At 36.9% G+C, this 25,651-nt stretch overlaps 1 protein-coding gene across 4 annotated transcripts; it reads right to left on the reverse strand.

Moving 5' to 3' along the window:
• Window positions 770-24,664, reverse strand: LOC109819724 (probable serine/threonine-protein kinase BSK3). 4 transcript variants are annotated; one of them, XM_020385588.1, is made up of 13 exons: window positions 24,429-24,664; window positions 24,243-24,344; window positions 23,899-24,122; window positions 18,773-18,908; window positions 14,319-14,452; window positions 14,123-14,228; window positions 13,008-13,093; window positions 11,067-11,255; window positions 8,425-8,586; window positions 4,603-4,767; window positions 3,155-3,268; window positions 1,792-2,073; window positions 770-1,160 (listed from the first exon to the last, which is right to left on the reverse strand). In XM_020385588.1, the coding sequence occupies exons 2-12, from the start codon at window positions 24,322-24,324 to the stop codon at window positions 1,837-1,839; spliced, it is 1,635 nt and encodes a 544-aa protein (XP_020241177.1). In that variant the 5' UTR covers window positions 24,325-24,344; window positions 24,429-24,664; the 3' UTR covers window positions 770-1,160; window positions 1,792-1,836. The 4 variants fall into 4 exon arrangements, with proteins under 4 accessions (XP_020241177.1, XP_020241168.1, XP_020241160.1 ...); XM_020385579.1 differs by having other exon boundaries at window positions 24,425-24,664; XM_020385571.1 differs by having other exon boundaries at window positions 24,418-24,664.

Raw genomic sequence — 25,651 nt, forward strand, 5'->3', positions numbered from 1 at the left:
TGATCAGGTACTGATATTCTTTCTATGCCCATATGCATATCTCAAGTTCAAGACAAATGCTTGAACAATAATTATGAATTCAAAATGATTACATTTGGATATTGATTGTTCTTTTCGAGTGTCACATTTTTGCGTTCTCTAAATAGTTAATTATGGACTTTGATAGTTTCTCTACCTTTTAGCTTTTGTGATCCCAACCCTATAGCCGATATGGGGATCAAATTTAGCTTCAACAAGTTGGATACTTCTAACGTGATGGAAGACGCAAATTCAACCATTTTCAGTATAGAAAATCATCACAAGAAAGAAAGTAAGAGCTGGGGCTTCCTAACTCCTTTTTTGATGGATTATTATAATCATAAAGTTTGACCACGTAAAAGAAAATTTTATCCTCATGATTTTACAAATTTTCTAATAACACTTATCATTCTAACTCTTATTTCATCTCTTTTTATTTTTTTTAATCTTTGACAGCAATGATATGTTATACAATTCATCCGTTTGTCAAACATGTAAGTTCAAAAACATATTACAATCTACTAAATTTACCACTTTGAATTATTATCTACTTGGATTATAACTCAAATGAATTGTAATCCATAGTTCCCAATCGTGCTTTCAATCAGACGTTACTTGCTCTCAAACAGACATTACTTTTTAATGAAGCAGAAGTATTTTTACGACTTCCAACTTTCAAGTTGCTTCACGTAATTTTATGTCATTTAGCGCCAGAAGAATTTTACCCACAGTCCAGTAACAACAACAGAAGTGAACATATCTCCAAATAAACAACTATTGAAATGAAAATAAGAAAAAGTTTGATACAAGAAGCTTACAAGAAAGAAGAAAAACCACCCACAAAATAAAATCATCACAACTGCTGCAAAAACCACATAATTCACCATAAGAAACAAACATATACACTGCAACCTGTCATAAAAACAGCAATATTCCACATTTCAGCACGAAAGAATGGTGTCCTTCCTATTTTGCTTGCCAACTGAGGACTTATTACTTCGCGTTTGTTTCTTTCAAGGATGTGTACCCAAGCTTCGGTCGCTGCTTCCATATATACACACAATGATACAATATGGAGGGGCGAGTCAAATATTTACCGAGATTACGAGAACCCCCGTCACCTGAAGAGTTGTGCCTAAAACCTGATGCAAAATCATTGTCGCCGATTTTTTTTTAAAATATATATAGAAGAAAAGGTGATACTTATTGTACTAGTTTTTTCTTATTCAAGTGAATGACGGGAGGTAAAAGGCCACTCCATTTTATCTTCAAATCGGTAATGAAATAAGAGGGTCTCGTCATTCTAGCAATAGCACCAGAATAACACAAAACGTAGGTACATTTGGTACTAAATAAGAAAGGGTAAATTTACTTATACCAAACTACCATGAACTAGGAGATATTTTGCCCAGAACTACCATAAACTTTTTTTTTTATTAGATAAATTAGCATGAACTTTCAAAAGTGCAGAAAAATACCATGATCTAGTGAATATTGTTGCTAAGAGGTCAACAATTTGGATAAGAGGTCTAGACTACCCTTCAAAATAGGATAGGGGCAAGGATAACAATATAGAGTACATAAGGGCAAAATTGTCTGAAACATGTCACGTGAACGTGAAAACTTATCTGCCATTAGATATGGTAGTTTCTCTAATAAAAGAAGTTTATAGTAATCTTCAGAGACCTAACTCCCATAAAGTATTATGGTAATTTCTGAAATTTACTCTGAAAGAATTGTATACCTACAATTCCATAAGAAGCAGTGAGTTACCTCAAATTTTGTGTTTCTAGGTCGCCAAACATCAGGATCCACCCATCACTTCTTTTTAGCTTCAAGGGATGAGCCATCTTTCAAAGCTTCCCGAGCTTCATTTTCCAGTCCTAGGGAGAAAAGGGCAGCAGCCTGAAGATAAAATGCAGTTGGCCATGTTGGAGATATCACTAGAGCCTGAGTTGCGTCATTAAGAGCTTGCTGGGGCATGTCACTCATCAGATAAGACAGGCAACGACGCGCAAAAACAGTTGGAGAGACCATGGTTCCAACATCAATGAACTGCACATGACGTATTTATCAGAATAATACAAATGCAAATTACATCTGCTCTATTGGCCAAGAAATTCATTGAAATAAAAATTTAATTTGAGAGAATAAATATAAAAGCAAAGAAGCATGCTCTGAGGAAGCAGTTACCACAGATCATTATTATCAATCACTTTAAAGTTTTTATAGTCTTGGTGCATAAACTAATACAACTGGCTGTATCATAAAAATTTTCTTTATCGTATTATCTACCTGGTACATCATAGTATGCAGTGTTTTGTGGCTGTAGCAGTAAACTGAAGGAGCTAAAATTAGCTTTTTTCAAAATATGCTGGCTAATAATGATTGAGAGGATTATTTCTTGAACTTTCATCACTAGCTCCATCGTTGCTATGTCAACATACATATGACACAGCCTCAAGGTTTATCAAGGATGTAATTTCATATAAATTCAAATTCCTGATCATGTAAGCCAAGAAAAATTAAACACCAGTCAGCCCAAATCATACTGTCTCCAGTTGTTCAATGCTGACATAAATTGAGAGTCTAAGACCCATAACCAAGCATCTTGCATGTGTCACTACAAATATGTGTCAGGCATAGATATAAATCACAAATATGTAATTTCATATAAATTCAATTTCCTGATCATGTAAGCCATGAAAAATTAAACACCAGTCAGCCCAAATCATATTGTCTCCGGTTGTTCAATGCTGACATAAAATTGAGAGTCTAAGACCCATAACCAAGCATCTTGCATGTGTCACTACAAATATGTGTCAGGCATAGATATAAGAGCCTCTAATGCATGTTGATCCAACACAATGGCAGCATTCCCATTGATCACTTAAAGAATCGTGCAAGTTATGCAAGGTAGGATAAGCAAATTAAACATAGGCAACCTGTACATGGTATTCAACTGTATTATTAAAAATCTCGATCCATTACTCAAAACATATTTCATGGTCATTCAGAATCATCTCTAGACAACCGTGCTACTTAGGTGATTTTGGCAGCAAGTATAACATCATGACAGTATACGAACCAAAACTAAAAGAAAATTATGCAAAGGAATTAGTAAGCATAGAATAACCTGTGAATAGCAGTCAATTGCTGTACTAAAATCTTTATGTCGAAAAGCAGCATCACCCTTTTTCTTTGAGTTCAATGTCTCTTGCATTTGATTGGTCCACATCTGAAAGGACAGCTGGCAAAGAAATAAAAAGAAAAGGAATAATGAATAAGAAACACTACAAGGTAATGTGAGCATTGTAAGGGATGATGATATTATCTATATACGGAACGCTTACAAACAAAAATGAAGCCTATACACTTAAAACTTTATGCTGCATAAAAACGGACACAGGACATGGAGAACGCAATACACGGGAATACAAAATCTTAAAAAATTGATTGGACATTGAAATATCATGCAAACGGTCATGAAAAATATTAGATTCTAATGTGTGTATAAAAAATTATGATAAGACGGTATATAACCTCAAAATCAACCACAAATCACAATTAGTACAGATGCAATTTCATATCTAATCTAAACTACAAATGATATAAACCATGAAAATTAGATAACATCCGATCATAATCCAATTGTCTTCATCTGCTCAAGGTTTAAAATTTATAGGACATATTGGTTATGCATCCATCAAGTATCTTGCATGTGTTTAGCGCATATAAATATGATGTCATTGCAACATAACTAAAGTCATGAAAATGAACTTGGACGACAATAAGTTCCAGAAAAGGGGATAAGAAAGATTTCGGAGCTGTATATTCTGTCAAGAAGCCGTTGAAGAAAGGAATTTGCTGTCCAACCATGGGTGGCTAAACTCATCAACCTCTCCAACTACCAAGAAAGAACAAAACAGATACATAAATAATAGGCAAAATTGTCTGTATCTGTGATTCACAATGAATGACAAGACATTTGTCAACAACCAAAACAACCAAGAAAGAACATGTGTGCATGCATAAATTTATAAATAAGTAAACAAAAAAATGACACTGGCATATTGATATTAGGCAGAACTCCAATAAAGGTTCTTTATGTGCTGTCTAAATATCATCTAGGTCATTTATGTTCGGAAGTCGTCAGTGGGAGGCCCTAACATTATTTTGGTCATCAACATAGATCATTTTTACAAACTTCCATTAAATCTTGTTGATGAGTCAAGACAAAATTGTGCTTTCACTAGTTTTTGCCCTGCCACGTTACTAACACGTCAGCAACAGTTAGTGAAATTACAAGTTTGTCTGTCACACCACTGACAGCAAGAGCTAACAGAAGTTTGTGAAAAGAATCTAACCTGATGACAGAGGTAAAGTTGGGAACCTCCACGGGTAACTTCCAAACATAAAGGACCCAAATAGTATTTGGGCAATATATGAGGGACCTCCACTGAACTTTTGCCTTGATATAACATTAGTTGCAAGTTACATTAACCTCTATGGACTGAATAATCATAAACCAAGGCAACAATAATCATATAGGAAAATAAACGCTTCAAAAACTGAAACACAAACCTCATTTGTGGTTCCCTCATCATCTTTATAACCAGTATTTTCTAGAATCTCATGAATTGCTGTCAAATCCATTCTGAAGCAAGCATCACCTAGTGGAGAAAGAGAGAGTGACTCTAATGAGGAAGCACCTCCATGTGGCATATCCATTAAGACATATGAAGGGACCTATACATAAAAGACCTTTAAGTTGCATGCGATAGTCATAGAATCACAAATCTGTAGCTCAATAAAACACAAAGATGCACAGATGTAAGCAGTCATCAAGTAGGATCAAGATCAACTGATGCAGTATTAAGTTAAAATTCTGACTGATAGGACTAAATGAGAAATGAGAATAAACATGGAAATTTAGAAAAAGACAGAACGATATAAGAATTGATCCATGCAGTTCATGTTTACTTATATATTCGTACATAATAATAACCATCATCAGGCAGACCAGAATTGGGAAGTATGGTGTTTGAAGTGTGCTCAGAGTATATAGAGCGACATGAACATTATGAACAAATTACACAATTGGTGGTCAATAGTTTCAGGCAATATTCTAAAAGCATTTCCATATGCGTAATGATGATAATATAATTTACCAATTTATTATGTTTATGTGCAGAGTCAATTACATATTGACTCAATCATTGCCTTTAAAGCACCACGCACACACATACACACAAGAAAGGAAAAAGGAAAGCAGAATTCCTGGTTCCATCCCGGAACCACATAGATAACTGGAACACAGAAGACTGACATATTACCTAAAATTCCCCCCAAGGCCCAATTTCTAGACCTTATACAGACATGGTTACAAAATCTTCAAACTTGTAGTCTAATAATTGTGGTTGCTGGGATCGTGGTGGCAGGAACTGTAGAGAATAGAGAAAACCCTAATTGTTTTATTGAGAATAACAAGAGAAATATATATAGCCATACAAATAGGGTTAAGGTTAACGGGTAACATCCCATTAACCCAATACCCAATATTTAACTTAACACTCCCCCTCAAGCTGGAGCATAGATGTCTACCATGCCCAGCTTGTCACATATAGTAGAGAACACATTTGAAGAAGTAGCCTTGGTAAGAATATCAGCAAGTTGTTGTGAGGACGGAGTGAATATGAGAGATACTATCTTCTTCTCCCAAGCATCTCTGACAAAATTACAGTCAACTTCAATATGTTTTGTCCTCTCATGAAACACAGGATTCTGTGCAATATAAATGACAGACTGGTTGTCACAATGCATTGGCATGGGTCCAGGCTGAACAAAACCAAGCTGTCATAAACTTTCTTAGCCACACCATCTCACAAGCAGTGTGAGTCATTGCTCTGTATTCGGCCTCTGCACTAGATCGTGATACTACATCTTGTTTCTTGCTTCTCCAAGTCACAAGATTACCTCCAACAAAAGTACAAAATCCTAAGGTTGACTTCCGGTCTCCCATGTCTCCTGCGTAGCCAGCATCAGAGAAAGCCGAAATGTGAGTATGCCCATGCTTCTTATATAACAATCCTTTGCCAGGGCAACTCTTGACATATGCCAAAATCTTCAGAATATAACAATCCTTTGCCAGGGCAACTCTTGACATATGCCAAAATCTTCAGAGCTGCTGTCCAATGAACGTCTCTAGGTTTGTGCATAAACATGCTCAATACACCTACTGCAAAAGTAATATCAGGTCTGGTAACTGTCAAATATATTAGCTTCTCAATTAGTCTCCTATATCGTCCAGCATCATCTAGGAGAGAGGTATCATCACGCCACAAATCAACATTTGCCTCCATTGGAGTGCTTGCAGGTTTGCATTCCAAGAGACCTGCTTCTTCTAGTAAATCTAGCACATACTTCCTTTCGGACAATAACATGCCATGTTTTTTATATGCAACTTCAATCCCAAGAAAATACTTTGGCTTTCCCATGTCCTTAGTGATAAAATGACGGTTTAGATACTCCTTAGTCTCAGTTAAGACAATAGAGTCACTCCCAGTCAGCAGAATATCAACATATACGGCTAAAATAACCAAACCAGTTGTTGTGCGTCGAAGAAAGACAGAGTGATCAGACTGACAACGTTGGAAACCAACATTAGAAATAACCTTGCTGAACTTATCAAACCAAGCTCGAGGACTCTGCTTTAACCCATAGATGGCCTTTCTTAGTCTGCATATAATATTCTCCCCCTGAGCAACATACCCAGGAGGTTGCTCCATATAAACCTCCTCGTCCAAATCACCAACAACATACCCAGGAGGTTGCTCCATATAAACCTCCTCGTCCAAATCACCATAAAGGAAAGCATTCTTCACATCTAGTTCTCCTCGTCCAAATCACCATAAAGGAAAGCATTCTTCACATCTAGTTGGTGCATCGCCCAATCCATATTGACAGCCAGAGAGAAGAATTCTGATGGAGTTGAGATGAGCAACGGGAGAAAAGGTTTCAAAATAGTCGACGCCATATGTCTGGGTATAGCCTTTCGTAACCAGGCGAGCTTTATAACGGTCAACAGACCCATTGGGGCGATATTTTAGGGTATACACCCATCTATAACCAACCACAGTCGCTCTAGTAGGAAGAGAAACCAAGTCCCAAGTCCCTCTAGAAAGTAGTGCATTTATTTCCTCATCCATGGTCTGCTTCCAAGCTGGTACTAACATAGCTTCCTCATATGACCTAGGTATAGATACAGTGGACAAGGACAAGACAAACTGACGAAAAGATGGGTTGAGACGGTCATAAGAGACAAAAAGAGATATAGGATATTTCGGGCAAGACCGTTTACCTTTTCGAAGAGCAATAGGGATATCCAAGTCAGAAGGAATAGAGGCCTTAACATGAGATTGACCGACAGCTGGAGATGAAGGTTCAGTAGTAGCAGATTCAGGGGCATGTACTTTTGGACGGCAAGAGTATGTCAGTAGAGGCTTCGGTGCAGGAGCAACAGGAGCAGGTAATGGAATAGTAGTAGGAGCAGAAGAAGGTAGTGGTACCTGTGGACAGCCAATAGTAGTGGAACCAGACGAAAAATATGGGACATACTCAAAAAAGGTAACATCAGCAGACACAAAATATTTCCTGATGGACGGATGATAACACCTATATCCTTTTTGAGTACGAGAGTATCCAACAAAAACACATTTGATGGATCTAGAATGACAACTTATCCAAACCAGCAGTTAAATCCTGAACAAAACACGTAGAACCAAAGACATGGGGAATCACAGAGAATTGTTTTTTATCAGGATAAAGACAATTGAATGGTATTAAACCATCAAGGACAGAGGAAGGCATGCGATTAATCAAATAATTTACAGTGAGAACAGCATCAGACCACAAATACTTTGGAATATTCATATGTATCATCAGTGTTCTAGCAACATCTAGAATATGCCTATGCTTCCTCTCAGCAACTCCATTTTGTTGTGAAGTGTGAGAGCAAGAAGTCTGATGAATAATGCCATTAAGAGCACAAAATTTTGAAACATCACTTTTCATATATTCCAAAGCATTATCAGTACGAAGAATACGAACAGAAGTAGAGAACTGAGTTTTTATTTCATTATAAAAGAGTTCAATAACGTGCGAGACCTCTGACCTCTCTTTTAACAGATAAAGCCACGTCATGCGAGAGAAATCAACAAAGATAATAAAATATCGAAAACCTTGCACAGAGGAAACACGATAAGGACCCCAGACATCGGAATGAACCAACTCAAAAGCAAAACTACTACGTTTATCGACTCGACTCTGAAAAGTAGCACGATGGTGCTTACCCAGTTCACACGACTCACAACCTAAAGAGGAAATAGATGGCTGAACAGAAACTACCGATCTAAGTTTTTGTAGTGAAGGATGACCCAGACACCAGTGCCATAATAAAGTGGAGTCAGACTGTGATGCAACAAGGCCAGCTTCTGGCACACTGTCGTCCAAATAGTACATACCTCCTCTCTCATGCCCCGAACCAATCTTCATCCCAGTTGCTAGGTCCTGAAAAACACAATAAGATGAAAAGAATGTGACTTTACAATTATTTTGTTTTGTAAACTTGCTAATGGATAATAGGCTAACAGGAAATTTGGGAACATATAACACATCAGTTAGTTTTAAAGAGGAAGTAGCATGAACTACTCCATCACCACGAACTGAAAAAAGAGTACCATCAGCAATGCGGATAGAAGAAAACTTATCAGAAAGATGTAAAGATACAAAATGATCCTTTATACCTGTCATATGAGATGAGGCTCCAGAATCTAGTACCCAGGGTTTGTGAGAAGAAGCTATGTAAGCATCCATACCTGAAGAGGATGCATGAGTAGCAGAATGAATATTCTGAGAGAGTTCTAGCTGGCGTAACCTCTCATAATCTGCCTGAGAAATCTGAACAGTAAGAGCAGTAACAGCTGGACCACCAGAAGTAGTAGCAGAAATAGATGAGTTAGTCGACTCTGTATCAGCTACCTGGGCCCACTGAGGACGACCAAACTTCTCCCAGCACTTCTCAGAAATATAATTGGTTCTCCCACAATGACCACACTGTCGTGAACCCTTATCAGATTCACCTTGCATCCCACCAAAGGAACCACGTCCTCCTCCTGAATCACGGCCACGATCACGACCGCGGCCTTTGCCTCGATTAGAGAACATGGCAGACTGATCCATCGTAGGTGAAGATGGTGTAGTAGTATCAGAAGTAATACCAGTAGTGACCTGCATGACTCTGGAGAATGTAGCAGTCAGTGAGGGAATTGTATCTCCACCCAATATCTGTCCTCTCATCTTGGACTGTAAATTAGGATTCAACCCAGAAAGAAATTTGGATACTGCCAGATCACGACGATACCCTAATAGCGTCGCTGCATCAGCTACTGCCGGCTGATGCATCTCTAGTTCGTCTATCAGTCCCTTCAATTCACCAAAGAATTCCGGAACTGACTTATCTCCCTGTTTGAGCGCAAACAATCGTTCATAAATTTCAAATACGCGAGAAACATTCTTCTCGTTCCCGTACATAATCTTTAGGCTGTCCCACATCTCCTTCGCAGTGGTTAAAAACATAACGCTGCTACTGATCTGTGCTTCCATACTGTTGAGAAGCCAAGTCATAACACTAATCAGATGAGAGCCATGAATTGTAGGTGGGATCTGAGGTTGGTGGTGGAGATGCAAGAAGATGTGGTAGTTTGCTCTGAGCGCCAATGAAGATGCGAAAAGCTTGTGTCCAGAGCAGATAGTTTGCACCATTCAATTTAATAGTAGTCCCCAAGACTACCTTGGGCGCAGAGGTCTCACCAGTAACAATAGAAGGAGTAGTAGAGGAGATGTCCGATATCGGAGTAGTAGTCATTTTTTATTTTTGAGCAACAATAGGAGACAAATAGTAATCAAATAGGCAGATTAGTAGTAGAGATCAGTTTTCAAAACATAAACTAAGAGCAGATCAGGAGCAGGATTAGAGGCAGAGTGATAGATAGTCATGCCCTCACACTGCGTAGGCGAGATCACCTGAGGGAGAGAGCCCTGGCTTTTGTTTGCACAAAGGCTCAATTTCTATATTCTTGTTTCTCGAAGGAAACAAGAATAAAAGTAAAATATCTCAACAATGTGAGATAGACACTCTTCCTCTCATCAGTTCTATGACTGAAATGTCGAGGCTTCCTCTCATCAGTTCTATGACTGAAATGTCGAGGCTTCCTCTCATCAGTTCTATGACTGAAATGTTGAGGGATACAATCGTCCTCTCATCAGTTCGAAGACTGAGATGTCGAGGGAATAGGCAACACGATGTAGGGGGCACTATAGCACGGCACTGTAGCGACGGCAGCACTGTAGCAGCAGGCGATGGTACTGTAGCAGCAGGCGGCGGTACTGTAGCAGCAGGCGGCGGCTAGGGTTTTTGAATGAAGATTTGTGACGGCTAGGGTTTCATGCTCTGATACCATGTAGAGAATAGAGAAAACCCTAATTGTTTTATTGAGAATAACAAGAGAGATATATATAGCCATACAAATAGGGTTAAGGTTAACGGGTAACATCTCATTAACCCAATACCCAATATTTAACTTAACAGGAACAATTTGGGCAAATAATCGGCTACAGTGTCATCATTTATCATGTCATTTGACGAAGGTTTCAAATAAACACAACAATCGACCACAAAGTGCATGTTCGACTATGATGCAATATATGAAGGACTCAAATAAACCTGAGAAACAAACTCCTAAATGAGTTCCAAGAAAGAGAATTTGGTATCATAAAAATTTCAGTCAGAGACTAGTTTATTGACATTAGACCAGAGAATCCTTATGGAAAATAAGTTCTTCCAAAAGATGACTTCAGAATGAATTGTTACGGTCCAGAGGAAAGTTGCACTGAACTCTCTCAGTCTAACACGCACATGCATGAACTAAAACAAACACAGAGACAGAGAGCGCGCTGGGAGGAGGGGGGAGGGAGGGAGGGAGATTCACCTCATTCTCCTTTTGAAGAGGAGTCAACGCAAGAACTAAGGACTTTACATTGGGTCGCTCTCGCTGCTCGTATTGTAAACACCGAGAAGCTAAGCGAACTAATTCTGTCCCGTCCTCATTCGAAAACTGACCTTCCAAACAGGAATCTGTTAGCATATGAAAATTGCGATCTTTTATCAAGTCAAGAGCCTGCAAAAGAAATTATAAGATAACATTAGATGAGAGGAAAAACATAAGATCTTCTATTCTTGGTAATACTATATTTCTAGCGTTTATGGGGGAAAACAGGCAAAAGGACCATGAATATGAGTTTACTAACAAATCAGAGCAGTTCGCAACTTACTCAAGGAAAAGACTAATATGGACACAGATAACAACTGAAGCACATGAAAGTGTCAACACCAGAACGAAACAATCTGGTTCACGTAATCAAAACATGTTGAACACTCTTGACAATATATGAAAGAGAAAGTAGTTCCTTGCAAAATTAGTTAATTAACTTTAGGTAGAATTATGTACATCAGATATCTAACCATGATGATGTTAACCAGAGCAAAAAGATTGAAAAATATATGACATGGAGAAAGAGAAAGGAACCAGATAAAGATATTCCATGTGAGACAGCTCGCCAATTCTCTGTCATGCACTACTCTTCTAGCCTATCCGATTGTCTATATAAAAGAAATAGTGGAAGCCGAACAATTATGAAGGCAATAACAAGGTACACGAAAATATATGGTAGTGCCAAAAGTCAGTACTACATCAAAGGTCCAATAATTACAGTAATAAGCAAGGGAAATCTGTAAGGATGGAGCACAATTGGCAGTAGAAGAAATACAAAAAACAACGAAAGAGAAACTGCAAGTAATAACATAGATAACGATGGAGTTCAGTTTCTAGGAGGCAAGAAACATCTTAACAAAAACATAAATGGACATTGTGAACTATGCATGAAACTGTGGAGAACTCAATCGACAGTAACTCACCAATCAGATTACTAGCAACAGAATTCATATCTACAAGGTAAAAACTACATGATGAGGGTGTTTAGGGGAACTATTTTCAGAAGCTTTTAAAATATGTTAAGCTTTTGGTGGCTCTTGACTTTTACGATAAAAATTTTATAAAAATTGTATGGGCAGAATAGTCATTTGCTTGGTCATTCCTAGCTTATTTAGGTGAGTAATAAGCTACTTTTTCATTAGTTTGGGAATCCTAACTTTTTAAATGGACTTAAAAGCTAGCTTGTTTGGGATGTTACCTAACACGTGGATATCAATAAGCTAACCTAAAAGCTACCTTGACCAAAAAATAAGCCCCTAGACACCCTCAATTTTAGAAAACGGTAAACTTTGATGTTGAATGTCACGTTTACAAGAAACGGCCCTCCTTTGCTGCATCTTTTCCCTCTCTCCTTCCTCACTGATGACAAGAACAGCCAAATAAACCTTTTACGTAAGGATATTAATGCAGACACCTATAACAGAAATACATCATAAATATGGAATAAACGCAAATTATTGCAGTTGTGCACACATTTAACAGTACCACCACCAAAAGAGGAAACAAACTCGCAGTTGACGTGCATGCCAATTGTCTTGGGAAGATAACTAACAAGTAACATTTTTCATAGATACAACACTCTGCAAAGGTCCAACTTGTCAGCTGTTGATCTTCAAGTGTTCGACTATCAACACAAGTTTCTTCCAGCTCAATCTGTTCTGCCATAGTTTCCTTGACATCTTTTTGGTTTTATCTTCCTCTTTACAATTTCAAGGAGTTGGTCACAGAATCAGAAATTGAAGTACTAGTGAAGATTTACTATTCCCTTTGACAACAGCACCACATTCATCCCAAAATACTAAAGAAGATTTACTATTCCTTTTGACAGTAGCAGCACCCAAAACAGTTCATATGTGAGATTAAAAAAGTAAAACTTACGTGGCTAGGAGGGATATGTTTGCCACTGAGCACATCAAGTAACAGTGTACCAAAGCTATATATCACACTTTCAGGTGTAACTCTTCCTGCACATCATATAAAAAGTAATGTATATAAACAATTGATAAGAAAATGCGAGTATGTAATGTGTATAATAATGCCGATATGGCAATATCATTGTAGTTAAGATGCATATCAAGGCACAAAACAACAGTCACTTTCTAGGATAAGCAGATGATAGATGTTTTTTTCTTATACATGTTAGATAAAAGAGTGAATTCGAATAGAAAATCATGAAGAATAAGCCAGCCATATCACTGATGGGAATCATTCATGATTGCTGAGTAAGAGACCACACAAACAATCGTAATATTTTGGACAAGACATGATGCACAAAGCTCTATTAGATACCAGAAAGAACAAAAATATTGAGTACCTAAGTAGAATTGATAAGCATTCCCTCATATATCAGCAAAGATGAACTATTTATTTGCATCTTTCTCAAAGGGACTCACAAGAAAAGGAGGTTCAAGAACAGCACTATACAAAAGCACTATACTGAGAGCTATGGAACTCAGAAATGATTTAAAATTCAAAAGTTTCTTGTGAGCATGTCGAAGATGCATAGACGCCCAACAAGCAAGCTACACATCAGATGCAACAGAAAGATAGATTACTTTAAAGCAGGCGTTCAAGTGCAGGCATACTCAGATGTTTACTTTTGTAAGGAGTGATACCCAAATAATTCTATACAATCGTTATGTGTGTGGATTTGTATTTTTCGTGTTAGTTTATAGCGCATTGTTACGTGTTTCATTGTGATTGTTTTTAATTCTTACTTCGATGTGTGGCCAATCAGAAAACCCTACTTTTGTCGAAGTTTTAAAACAATATCAAGTACTTGATACAGTATAATTACTTATTAAGGTATCCACTCCCCTCCCGAGAGAGAGAGAGAGAGAGAGAGAGAGAGAATTATCACCGCATATCAACTACTAATTTCATTCAACACGTTTCGTGTGTTGTGGTTTGTAGACATTATTCAGAGAATAAAAGTGGCTTCTTAAGTGAAAATATAAATAGATAAATAATCAAACTCAAGATGCAGCATATACCTGTTCTCAAATACTCCGGCGGTGTGAATGCCAAATTTGTGCTATAACTTTTACCATCCCGACTATTCTTCATCAGTCCAAAGCATGAAAGCCTAGGATTGCAGTCCTGGACAATGCTAATTCACAATGAGAGATACAAAAACAACAAATGTAGTAAAGAAAAAAAGGAGAAAATTAGTGGACATCCTATTCTTACTTCGTCAAATAGAACTCTATAAGCATTGAGATCATGATAAAGAGCACGCCCCTTGCTAGTGCAGTATTCTAATGCTTCAGCCAGATAAAGTACCACCCTCAATCGCATTGGCCATTTCATGGGTTGTGTTTCCCCTGCGTGAAAGGGGTAAAGAGATCATTATGCAAAATACAGTTAATCTGAAAAGAAAAGAAAAATTACACACTATGTGTTAGAAGAAAAGTCGGAAAGTCTATGCCACAGGATGATCACCAATATTAGCAAAAAAGAAAAAGAGAGAACAAATGCAATAACTAGATAACCGCAAAAGAAAAAATCTGAACCGCCAGACAAAGGACAACTCAAAGGTAAATATTCCTGACAATAAATTGTAATCATGAATATCTACAAGTACATAGGATATCACCACTTTACTTTTATCGTGAAAAGGAAAAGTGTACATTTCGCTTACTGTCTTCCCTTTGAATAATTTTGTGGATGGACTTTTGCAACTTCTACAAATACACCAAGAGATGCCATTCTATCCATAAATAAGTATGAAATTGTCAATTATTACATTTTATCTTTTTGCTTACAGTAACTATTGCAACATGTCTATTCAGTTTCAAGTGGGCTGGTATAGCAAAAGACACAACGTTCAAATTTAGCCCCATGTTGAAATGGGAGTAAGATGCATAACTAGTTATATAGATACAAATTGCAACTTAGGGTTAATGTTTTCAACCAGTGCAGTTCCAAACTACTAACCAGATCTATCTCCATTTGCAGCCTTTTACAAATAGTAAGTGGTATCACAGTCCAGGGTCCGACGGCCATTGAATATTAATGCTTGTCACTCCAAGAAAATGAGACTTTGTTGTAGGAAAATAGAGAAGGCAAAGTCTTTATTATTCATCTAACATTAACCTCTCTTAAATAGAGATTAGGAGCATAATACAAAATAGGTATGAGATTAAATTATACCTAATCACGTCTCACAATATCTCAACAATATCTTATAATATTAATTAAATCTAATAATACCAAGTTATTATTAATATCTAATACTCCCCACAAGCTAGAGCATAGATACCACATATGCCGAGCTTATTACAAATGGGAATAAAACAACTAGTTGCAAGAGCTTCGGTAATGTCGTTTTTGTCTGGAATACTTAAAGACATCAACAATCAAGATATTATGGTCATAGCCAATAAAAACCTTAGGCAAGTAAGCCAGGAAAAGAAACCCTAGGAATGTGAGTCGGTAAAAATCCTAGGCGGGTCAGCCAGTAAAAATCCTAGGCGGGTTAGCCAGTAAAAACCCTAGGCGGGTCAGCTAATAGAAACAGTAAGGGAAAACCCTTGATTGATCAATCACTCACTTAGTCGCTCAATCTTGATTTTAGAAATCCTTCTACAAGAAAGATGACTTAACTGGAGGCAGAGTCATAAAGGAAGCAATGGCGATTGTCAAAGTTGACCGGGATGAGGAGGCAGGATGAACAACAACTTCACTATTATTCACGTGATGAACAGGATTCATGCAATGATGAATAGTACTCCGATGAACATTTTTTCCTTTTTTGGGAAAATAGAGATGTTATTTTAGAGGCTTTTTTATGAGGATTTAGATATTGGTGATACCGAAGTAGTAGTTGGAGTTAAAGATGTCGAAGTTGCTGAGGGGAAGTATGGAGGCATTGCAAACCCCCTCGGCGATCCCGAGGTCGAGGAAGAAGAAAGATGTCTCTCTAGAATCAAAAATGCTCTGATACTATGTAGAGAAATAGAGAAGACAAAGTTTTTATTATTCACCTAACTCTAAGCTCTATTAAATAGAGATTAGGAGAATATTACAAAATGGGTATGAGATAAAATCATATCTAATCATGTCTCATAATATCTCAGCAATATCTCATAATATCTACTAAATCTAATAATACTAAATTATTAATAATATCTAACAGTTGGCATATGAGGTTAGAGGTTAAGGTGGACGCACTGCTACTAGCGGAGCCAAGAATTTCAGGAAGGGGGTCCAAAAAATTAACAATTAAAATGCGATGACGTATAATCTTTCATGTTTTAGAGTTAGTCCCTCTAATCATTGAAATTGTTGTTAGGTTCTCAATTTGTAAGTTATTTTGAAGTTGGTCCTTCCAATCAAATGTAGAAGCAACAACTAGAGGAATTAATTTGAAAGAAAAATTATGAGAACTTAGGGATCTAATAGCAATTTTTATGATTGGAGACTGGAGAGACTAATTCTTGTTCAATTGCTACCTGTTCCACTATTGATTTGAGGGTCTAATTTCAAAATAACTCAAGATTTGGGAGATGTAAAAGCAGTTTCAATGATTTGAGATTAATTCCAGAATAATTTAGACTTAGGGAAGCTTATAGCAAGTTCAACGATATGAGAGACTAACTTTATAATATAAAAGATTTAAGGGACTAATATTGAAAAAACCCAAAAATGAAAGAGTCCAAGGCCTGTTGGCTAGTTGCTGCACTTTTCCATCCACAAAACACCAAACTTCCTTGTCTCAATGCACCAAACAATGATCCTAAATGACAAAGAATTCACGACCCCAAAAGTAAAAGCACTATTCATCTTCTTTAATTTCTTTGAACCCAGGTCCAGAGAGCCCAACCCCTCCTTTGATCTCTTTTCTAGCACCAATGAATCCCTTCCATTTAACAACCGATTTTGAGAAGGTGTTATTGCAGTTTAGATTTATGAAATTACTAAACAATTACCCCCATTAACTTCTTATATTTTTCAGGTAAGGCCAAGGCCCCTTAGGCCCCTACATAGCTCCTCCACCCCTGCATACTGCCCCTATTGCCAAAGTTTGAGCAGGGTGTGATCACCACTAGCATGGCTTAGGGTTAAGTAAAGTGCGTGTGATTGCATTATGGTCTAGAGTGAATTGGTTCTTTCGCATAGCGCAGGTTGGGTTGTTGTCTCCCTTAGTAAGTTGAGGGGTTAGACTCAATTGGATGCAAATCAAGGTGGAGACGTTGAAGTGTCGCATTCATGTAGTTTCAAATTAGTTTGATATATCAAAAGGAATAAAGTTAAAATTTACTCCTAAAACAAAAATATGAGACTATATACGGTTAAATAAGTCTATGGCACATAGCTCGGATAGGTTTTAAACTTCTGAGCTAAAGTGGTTCTAAGCTTATTAGACAAGTTCATCTCCATTTGTAGGCCTTTGCCCCCAACAGCAACCACCACGCTGGCACTATATCACTATGAATAAGTAAAGTTATGATTATACTTTGTAGGAAGTAAATTAAGACATTTTGTGCAAATAGAAAAAGATTTACTGCTATTTGTATTGTGTTAATTCTTCGTTAAGTTGGTTATGGACTATCCACTAACAAAAATAAAACTAAATGATGAACCAGAGAGAATATTAGCTTAGCATATCGACATTGAGAATGTACTTTGGGCTTTTAGAGAGAAGCATATATGATATATGGTATGTCTGGACTAAGGAAGTAAGGATCTCATGCAAGGTCAATATCTCACTGTGTCTGTGTGTGTGTGTCTGTGTGTGTGTGTGTGTGTGTGTGAGAGAGAGAGAGAGAGAGAGAGAGAGAGAGAGAGAGAGAGAGAGAGAGAGACGGATCTAATGAAGAGGCGTATGGAGGCACTTGCCCCAATACAATTTGAAAATTTTTATTAAGGGGATTTACATATTTATATAGGTGCCTCAATACAACTTGCATAGGTGCCCCCATAAGCTTGTTAACTCATAAAATTATGAAGGCTTATTGTTGGAGGAACTTAGTAGTGTTTTGTTAGATTTTGTGATGAAAATGAAATAATCTTGTATTAATATGAAAATGATAATGAAAAGTATTATGTTCAGATTTTTAGGATTATTTTATAAATAAGTCTTTCTACTAGTAGAATTTATACTATATAAACTATTTAATACATACATATAATTGTGTATGTGCCCTCACAAGAAAAAGTTTCTAGATCCATCCCTGGAGAGAGACTACTTAGAAAGAGGTGCTCAATTATTAATATAATTAAAACTGGAAGACAGTGAAGAAATATAACAATGATTAATAAAGAACTTGAATATTCATAACTATCAGAATGGATGTCTAGGGAAAAAAAGAATATGACTGGTCATTATCAATAAAATGAGGGGATAGAAAATATCATAAAACAGGATGGTAACTTGTGGAGGTAGTTCCTTGGAAGAGATTAAGCTTCATAGAAATAGCTAAAGTTAAAGACTAGTATCATACACTAAGAACTACAATACAACTGCATCCACAGATCAAATTAAACTCAGTGAAAATGCAAGGATGTCATTATCCTTCAAATAAGAAAATTAATATAATTTTCAATGCAAAGGTATGTGGAATTAAATGAATATAGCATCTGAGATAGATCCCAGACAAATATAATGTTTTTCCATATAGCAGCATCCACAAGCAACTTACAGTGAAAAAGGTGCTTTGCAAGAGTGTCATTAGGCATGTATTCTGCCACTAGCAGCCTCTCTTCACCTTCACAACAACAACCAAGCAAATTCACCAATCTATTGCTCCGAAGCTGACCTACAGATTTTGCTTCTTCCTGGAATAAAACAAGTTGTCAATGAAATTGCATTATAAGGAAAAAAATGGTAGCCTATTGCATGATGTTGACAAATAGATATCATGCAATATGATTCAAACATCTTTGATAACCTAACAGAATAGAGTACTTGAATAATAGATAATTCTAGACAGGAATATGCTATAAGGAGAAGCATCAGAATAGCAAAACTATGCAAATGTACTAATCAAGCTAAAATTTATATACGAGCAGAGCAAAGCATTTCCTGATGTTACTGATGTCGTTGTTGTTGGGACGGATCAAGTCATTTGAGGCTCACTCTCCTAGCCGTGCTCTGAGACCTGTTACTCTTTCACTAACTATTGTTCTAAGACTTGTCACTAACTTTTTTTAGGGTGGTCAGGGGGTGGTAGGAAGCTGTCTTTGTTTAGGGAGAGAAGGGAGGATACGAGGGTTTTAAAAGCTTATTTAATCAAATGACCTTATTAGAAGAGAACCAGGCAATTTAAACTTATTTTTAAAAAATAGCATCCTAAGGGGGTCTATTGCAGAGTGGCTTACCTAGGTAGGCCCCTAGTGGTATGCTAGATTTAGATGCTGACAGTGCAAAATGCAAGCACCTTGCTTCTAAATTGCATAACCGCTTCCAACTAGCAGCCCAAGCATCCGTACTTCACAACACTGATTTCACTAAGGATTTTAAGTAAAGGATTTTGAGTAAAGAATATGAGTAAGATGGATAGATCAGTGAATTCTCTACCTACATTTAGCAAAGGGCGTTGCTGAGTTTTCAAAAAGTTGGTTTTGTCTTGAAGATTGATTGTGAGAAAGCATATTGTATGGAAAAGTTGGTATGGAAAATAGTTTCAAGAAAGTCATGCGTTAGTTGCAAGCAAGTTATTGGTGGGGCCATGAAAATTTTTCATAGTTAAGCTGCTTCTGCAAAAGCAATATAGAATGGAGATCTCCAAGCTTAATGTGATTCCTTATCTCTACCAGCATCATCTATGCTAAGGAAGAACCATGATCTCATAATATTGCCCAAGCCTAACCATCTAGCTCCGATACCCTAAAGATCCTAGAAATACTACCTTGACAAATAACTTGGACGGTGACATAGCGATTGTGACTTACACTTGCCTTGTCCTTTTAAATGCCAAAAATTCCTAAACAGTGATAACATTTACGGTGACAGTGGAGGTCGTTCCAAAGTTAACGGTGTGGAAGAGTGATTGAATTTACAGGTTAAAGTGAATATAAAACTGCACTTAACTTAATTTACCATCCTATGGAGGAAGCCATGTGCAAGGGAAATATCTTACAGCAGCTATACCACAATATTTTGTGACTGAAAAAACAAGAGGTAAACTATGTGCCAAGCAAGGAAATTTTGAATTATAAACATTGATATAGTTTTTTCCTCGAATGGACTATTTTCCGTGGAAAGCAAGTGACCTACTCCCATCACATCATGGATTGTCAGTAAACCACTTCATATAAAAGCTTAAGCTTTTATTTCTAGATTGACAATGTATATCAATACTCTCCTAATGCGGAAGACATCATTTATTATCGTGCGGATGGAGTACAATACACATGTGAAGGACCCATAACTTTTTGATTGTGAATATAATAAGTACAATATGTCTCAGCCCACATTCATGTCAATGGTCTTTTGCTCCTTAGTACTCTCATATCATATCATCAAAGCAATGTTCAAAAACACGCGGCACTTGCTCGAGTAGTCCTACATGACATCAAAACGTGTTGGGTAGCTAAATCCCACTCGATTATGCGATCAAACTGCATAATTGAGCAGTTGAAGAGTATTATGCCCGCATAGTGAAATTAGGCAAAACTTCAATATACCTCCCTAATGTTTTAGACTGATTTCATTTGGGTCCTTAACTTTTGAAATCATCAATAGAGGTCCTTAACGTTTACCCCATTATCAAATTTGGTCCATTTTATTTTTTATGTTAACTTTTGCTGATGTGGCATGACTTTTTGGTTATTTTTGTTTGGAAAAATTGCTTCCACCCCTTTGATTTTCAAAAATCAAGCTTTGTCCCCTAAGTGAAAACTTAAAAGATTTTACCCCTCTAAACATTTAATTCACATTGTCAAGCCCCTATCTCCCCAATATTATTTTGATGTATCACTAAAATACCCCTAATTTTCCATATTTTAAAATTAGTCCTTCAAATCATGGAAATTGGGCTATTGGGCCCCTCAATTCATAAGGTACTTTGAAATTTGTTCCTCAAATCCTTAAAATTGTTGTTAGGTCCTTCACTTAAGATATTTTGAAATTAGTCCATCAAATCAATAGTGAAATTAGAAATCAAAGGGATTAACTCAAAACAACTTTGGGAATTGTGTGATCTAATAGAAGTTTAGATAATTTGAGGCTAAGTTCTCTCAAATTGATATTTTTACTCTTCATAGGAGGGATGAATTTCCAAATAACTTGAGCATTACGGGACCTAATAGCAATTTTAATGATTTGAGGAACTAAGTTCAAAATACCTCATGAATAGAAGGACCCAATTGCAATTTCCATGATTTGAAGGACCAAATTTTGAAGTATGGAAAAATAGGGGTATTTTAGGGATAAATGAAAATATTGTTTGAGAGAGGGAGCATGACAATGTGACTTAAATGTTTAGAGGGTTAAATCTTTTAAGGTCTCACTTAGGGGGCAAAGCTTGATTTTTAAAAATCTGAGGGGAGGAAGCAATTTTCCAAACAAAAATAACCAAAAAATCATTCCATATTAGCAAAAGTTAGCAGAAAAAATAAAAAAGGACCAATTTTGATAACAGAGTTAATGTTTATAACCGCTAGTGATGAGTTTCGAACAATTAGGACCCAAATGAAATCGGACTAAAACATTAGAAACTTATATTGAAGTTTTGCCATGAAATTATGCAAGCGCATAATTTACCCAATCCTACCCTACCCGCACTTAATTACCCTAACGTTTCTCGATCGCTACCTCGAAAGATCCCAAAAAATATGCTTCTTTAAAACCGTATACCTAGTCACCTCCACATAGTCTCCTCCCCACCGCCACCAGTTGCCTCTAAATCACCACCTCCGACTGCTGTCGAATGAAGACACTGACAAGGGCCATCTCCATTCACCGCTTCCGCCAGCACTTGCTACAAGGACGATGACGAAGACTAGAACAAAAGTTCTATTAGTACTTTAAAGCGTTATGACCTGTGTGAGTGTCTTAAGTTTATGAAGTCTTAATAGTTTTACTTTTAAGTGTACATCAACTTTGACTTGAATGACTTGGGGTAGTCTTTTGCTTAGAATATTTTATATTTTTCATGAATTGTTATATTTTCATATATGATAAATAATTTGTGCATTGAAAATTTCAAAAATGCATATTTCCGCATAATCCGAGTACTCGCTATATAATCTGACCATTGAATTTTTAATTTAGGTGTCTTTAGTTTATAAACTTTTAATAGGTTTACTTTTAAGTGTATAAAGACTTTGATTTGAAAAGTTTGGGGTATTATTGTTAGTGTTTTGCTTGGAGTGTTCTATATTTATCATGAATCATCATAGTTTTATATATGATAAATAATATATATACTAAAAAACTCAAAAATGCATAATTCCGCATAATCCGAGCAATCATTGTACAGTCCAATTAACCAATACCCGATATTGGACTGTACGCATAATAAAACTATGTTTTTGAACCTCACATTACAGTGTGTTAGCCGTAACTTTTTGACTGAGCACAATGTATACTAAGACTGTCAACACCAACCATTGAGTAGCTACAAGTTGGGCCAATTATAAACTGCACCAAATGTGTGTGGAGAAGCGAAGGACTATGTCCAGACAAGGCAAACAGTAAGCAAACAAAACATGTAGGCGACATACTCGAATATGCAGTAATCTGGACCATTGTAAGCTAAGAAAGTGAGCTTATGTACTCAATCCAAACTGCACAAGGCTGATTGGTCTTAGGGAATTGAGAAGGAATAAAGAAGAAAGAAGCAAAGGTACAAATTAGATGTTTGGCTGCTTCAATTTGGAACCACACGAGACAGCCAATACAAAGAAGAGAGAAAGAGAACACGACAAACTTTGCAAGCTCGAATTAAATGGTTTAAACCACTTGCATACAAGTAGAATGGACTTAGAAATTTTGAGAGCCTAACTAAAATTATATAAATACATAAACAGCTAAATCACTCGATCATGATGCTATGGTTTCCATACCAGATATATGAACCCATAGGAAAGAGAAACTTTTAAGACAATATTGGGAAAAGGTATCATAAAGCAAGAAAGAATATCATTTGTCTCAAATCACTATATATTTAGAAACTTGAAAGGTTATTGGTTACTTTTATAATTGTCAATGCTTTTTTTAGCATCTATCAAGCATATTAGTACTGCTAGAATCACACTCAACAGTTTCACCTTTGGCACAAAGGTGTCCATTCCTATATTTAGATTATCTATTAAGAAAAGAAATATTTCGTTATTCACTGATTATTGAGGGGACTAATACCTTATATATACAAATATTGTAATATCAGTAGATACAGAAAGTCCTATGGAACCGGAAGTTTAATAAGAAAGGAAACACTATAATAAAAGAAAGTCCTGTTGAAGTAAAATACTATATCTAACATCCCCTTCAAACTCATCACAGATCGATAACTGAGAGTTTGGTTAGCAACTAATTCAAGTTCGGAGGGGGGAAATTTTTTGTTTGGGCCTGCGTGTAAGAGTTGACGTCCGCTAGATAGACGATGAAAACCCAACAAAAATGAATAAAGCCGACATCGAGGGATTGATGGCCTAGGAGCAAATATTACCAAGAGAAACTTCATTGAAAGCAAATAACACAGACATTTACCATACACCCACCATTAAATTTTATAAGAAGTATATGCTGAGTACTTACTTAATTAGTCCGACAAATCACCGAATGACACTCACAACAAAAGAAAAAGAGCACCAAAGTTACCAAGAACTGTCGAGGATCAGGCCACGCCGATCTATTAAACCTCTTCACCGCAATCTTCCTCTGAGCATCAAGCTTCCCCTTATAAACAACATTCGGCGCCTTCTCCCCGTGCTCCGACACTATATTCTCCGCCGCGAATCCCGACGTCGCCAGCCTCAGCTGCTCAAAACTGTACTCCTGAAACTGCGGCAGATTGTATCCTCCATCCCCTTTCTCCTCGCTCTCTACAATCAACAAAAAATCAAATCCTAATTACATCAATCCCCAAATCCAACAACGCCAACGGAAAAAAAAATCCTTTTTTTTTTGTGAGGAAATAATTTTTCAAGATTCAGTAAGCTCACCAGCATCCGGAGCTTCTAGAACAGTCGAATTGAACTGAGAACCCCAGCAGCAAGCTCTCAGCTTCGAAGTTCGGGATCCCATCGCAAGCTGATCAGATCAAGCTAGCATCCAGAGAAAAATCCACCATTTAGCTACCCAAAACACCGAAAGCTTATCAAAACAAGTGGAAATTACCTCCTACCTACGCGATATTCGATTGGATCTCAGCTTCGATCATTCTCCAAAAAGAAAGAATTATTTGCCCTAAATTCTCGTTTTATACCGACATGCCGTCGCTTCAGAAACCCTAGAATTATGATTGCGTATTAGAATAATAGCCGACGGGATTTCTTTTACGATTTTTTATTTTATTTTTATTTTTATTTTTATTTTATTTTTTCAGGTTGCCGTAGAATTTTTAGCTGAGAACAGTGAACGGATGACTCGAACCGACATGCCGTCGCTTCAGAAACCCTAGAATTATGATTGCGTATTAGAATAATAGCCGACGGGATTTCTTTTACGATTTTTTATTTTATTTTTATTTTTATTTTTATTTTATTTTTTCAGGTTGCCGTAGAATTTTTAGCTGAGAACAGTGAACGGATGACTCGACAAATGGCGCGCGTCAGAGCCATTCACCAAGCCCGGCCCCCCTCAATAGCTCCCTCTCAAATCTGTTCACCGCGCACGACCGATTAATTAAATAATTGTTCAGAGCAATAAAATAATTGGTGGGGAGGAAAGGTTTTCAAAGCAGAATCGATGGCTTGAAGAAGACCCAGGAGGGGGGAAAATTACCAGAAGAGCAAGAGGACATGATCATCAGAATTTTGAAGAGGGACGCATTTATGGAGATGACGGAAATGGGAAGGCACGAGCTGGAGAGAGAGGGACAGGGACATCGACGCCGGAGACGGGCGACGGCTAGAACGGGGCGTCGGCGGCTGGAGACGGGCGACGACGAAAAGGGGATCTCGTTTTTTCAATTTAGGGCTGAGGTGAAATGGGGAAGATGAGAGAGTACTGGGTTTTATTGGGCCAATCAAAGGGGTATTTTGGGGTTTTTACAATCATTTTGTATAAATATAAGTAGTAAAAGTATTGTATTTTAGAATTGGCTTTAAAGACAAATACCAAAAGTAAATTGGGTCTAAAGATACAAATAATAGTACTTGGGTTTAAAAATAAATGGGAGTAAACAAATGGGCCTAAAGACAAAAACCCCTAATTTAAAACATATTTTCTAAAAAATTATATTAAGATGTGAATACATATTTCAGCCCTTCAAAATGGTGCTCAACCTGTGAAGCCATATTAAAATATAAAAATATAATATTTAACTCACACCATAAATTCAGAGTTTTTGTGTAACGGTTAGACGGACTTAATTTAGAAGTGAATAGCATGATTAAACAAAACTTACTTC

Source organism: Asparagus officinalis, chromosome 1 (genome assembly GCF_001876935.1).
Source record: "Asparagus officinalis chromosome 1, Aspof.V1, whole genome shotgun sequence".
In the NCBI taxonomy this organism is placed as follows: Eukaryota; Viridiplantae; Streptophyta; class Magnoliopsida; order Asparagales; family Asparagaceae; genus Asparagus; species Asparagus officinalis.

Bases quoted from the DNA above. Each gene is read 5' to 3' on its own strand.
- LOC109819724 (XM_020385588.1), bottom strand. From the start codon at position 24,324: ATGGGATCCCGAACTTCGAAGCTGAGAGCTTGCTGCTGGGGTTCTCAG. The intron at 4,768-8,424 runs GTAGTTTCTGTT...TTTTATGTATAG, and splicing joins CACTACAAAAACTTAGATCG to GTCCCTTCATATGTCTTAAT. The intron at 2,074-3,154 runs GTTATTCTATGC...CGTCATGTGCAG, and splicing joins CAATTGACTGCTATTCACAG to TTCATTGATGTTGGAACCAT.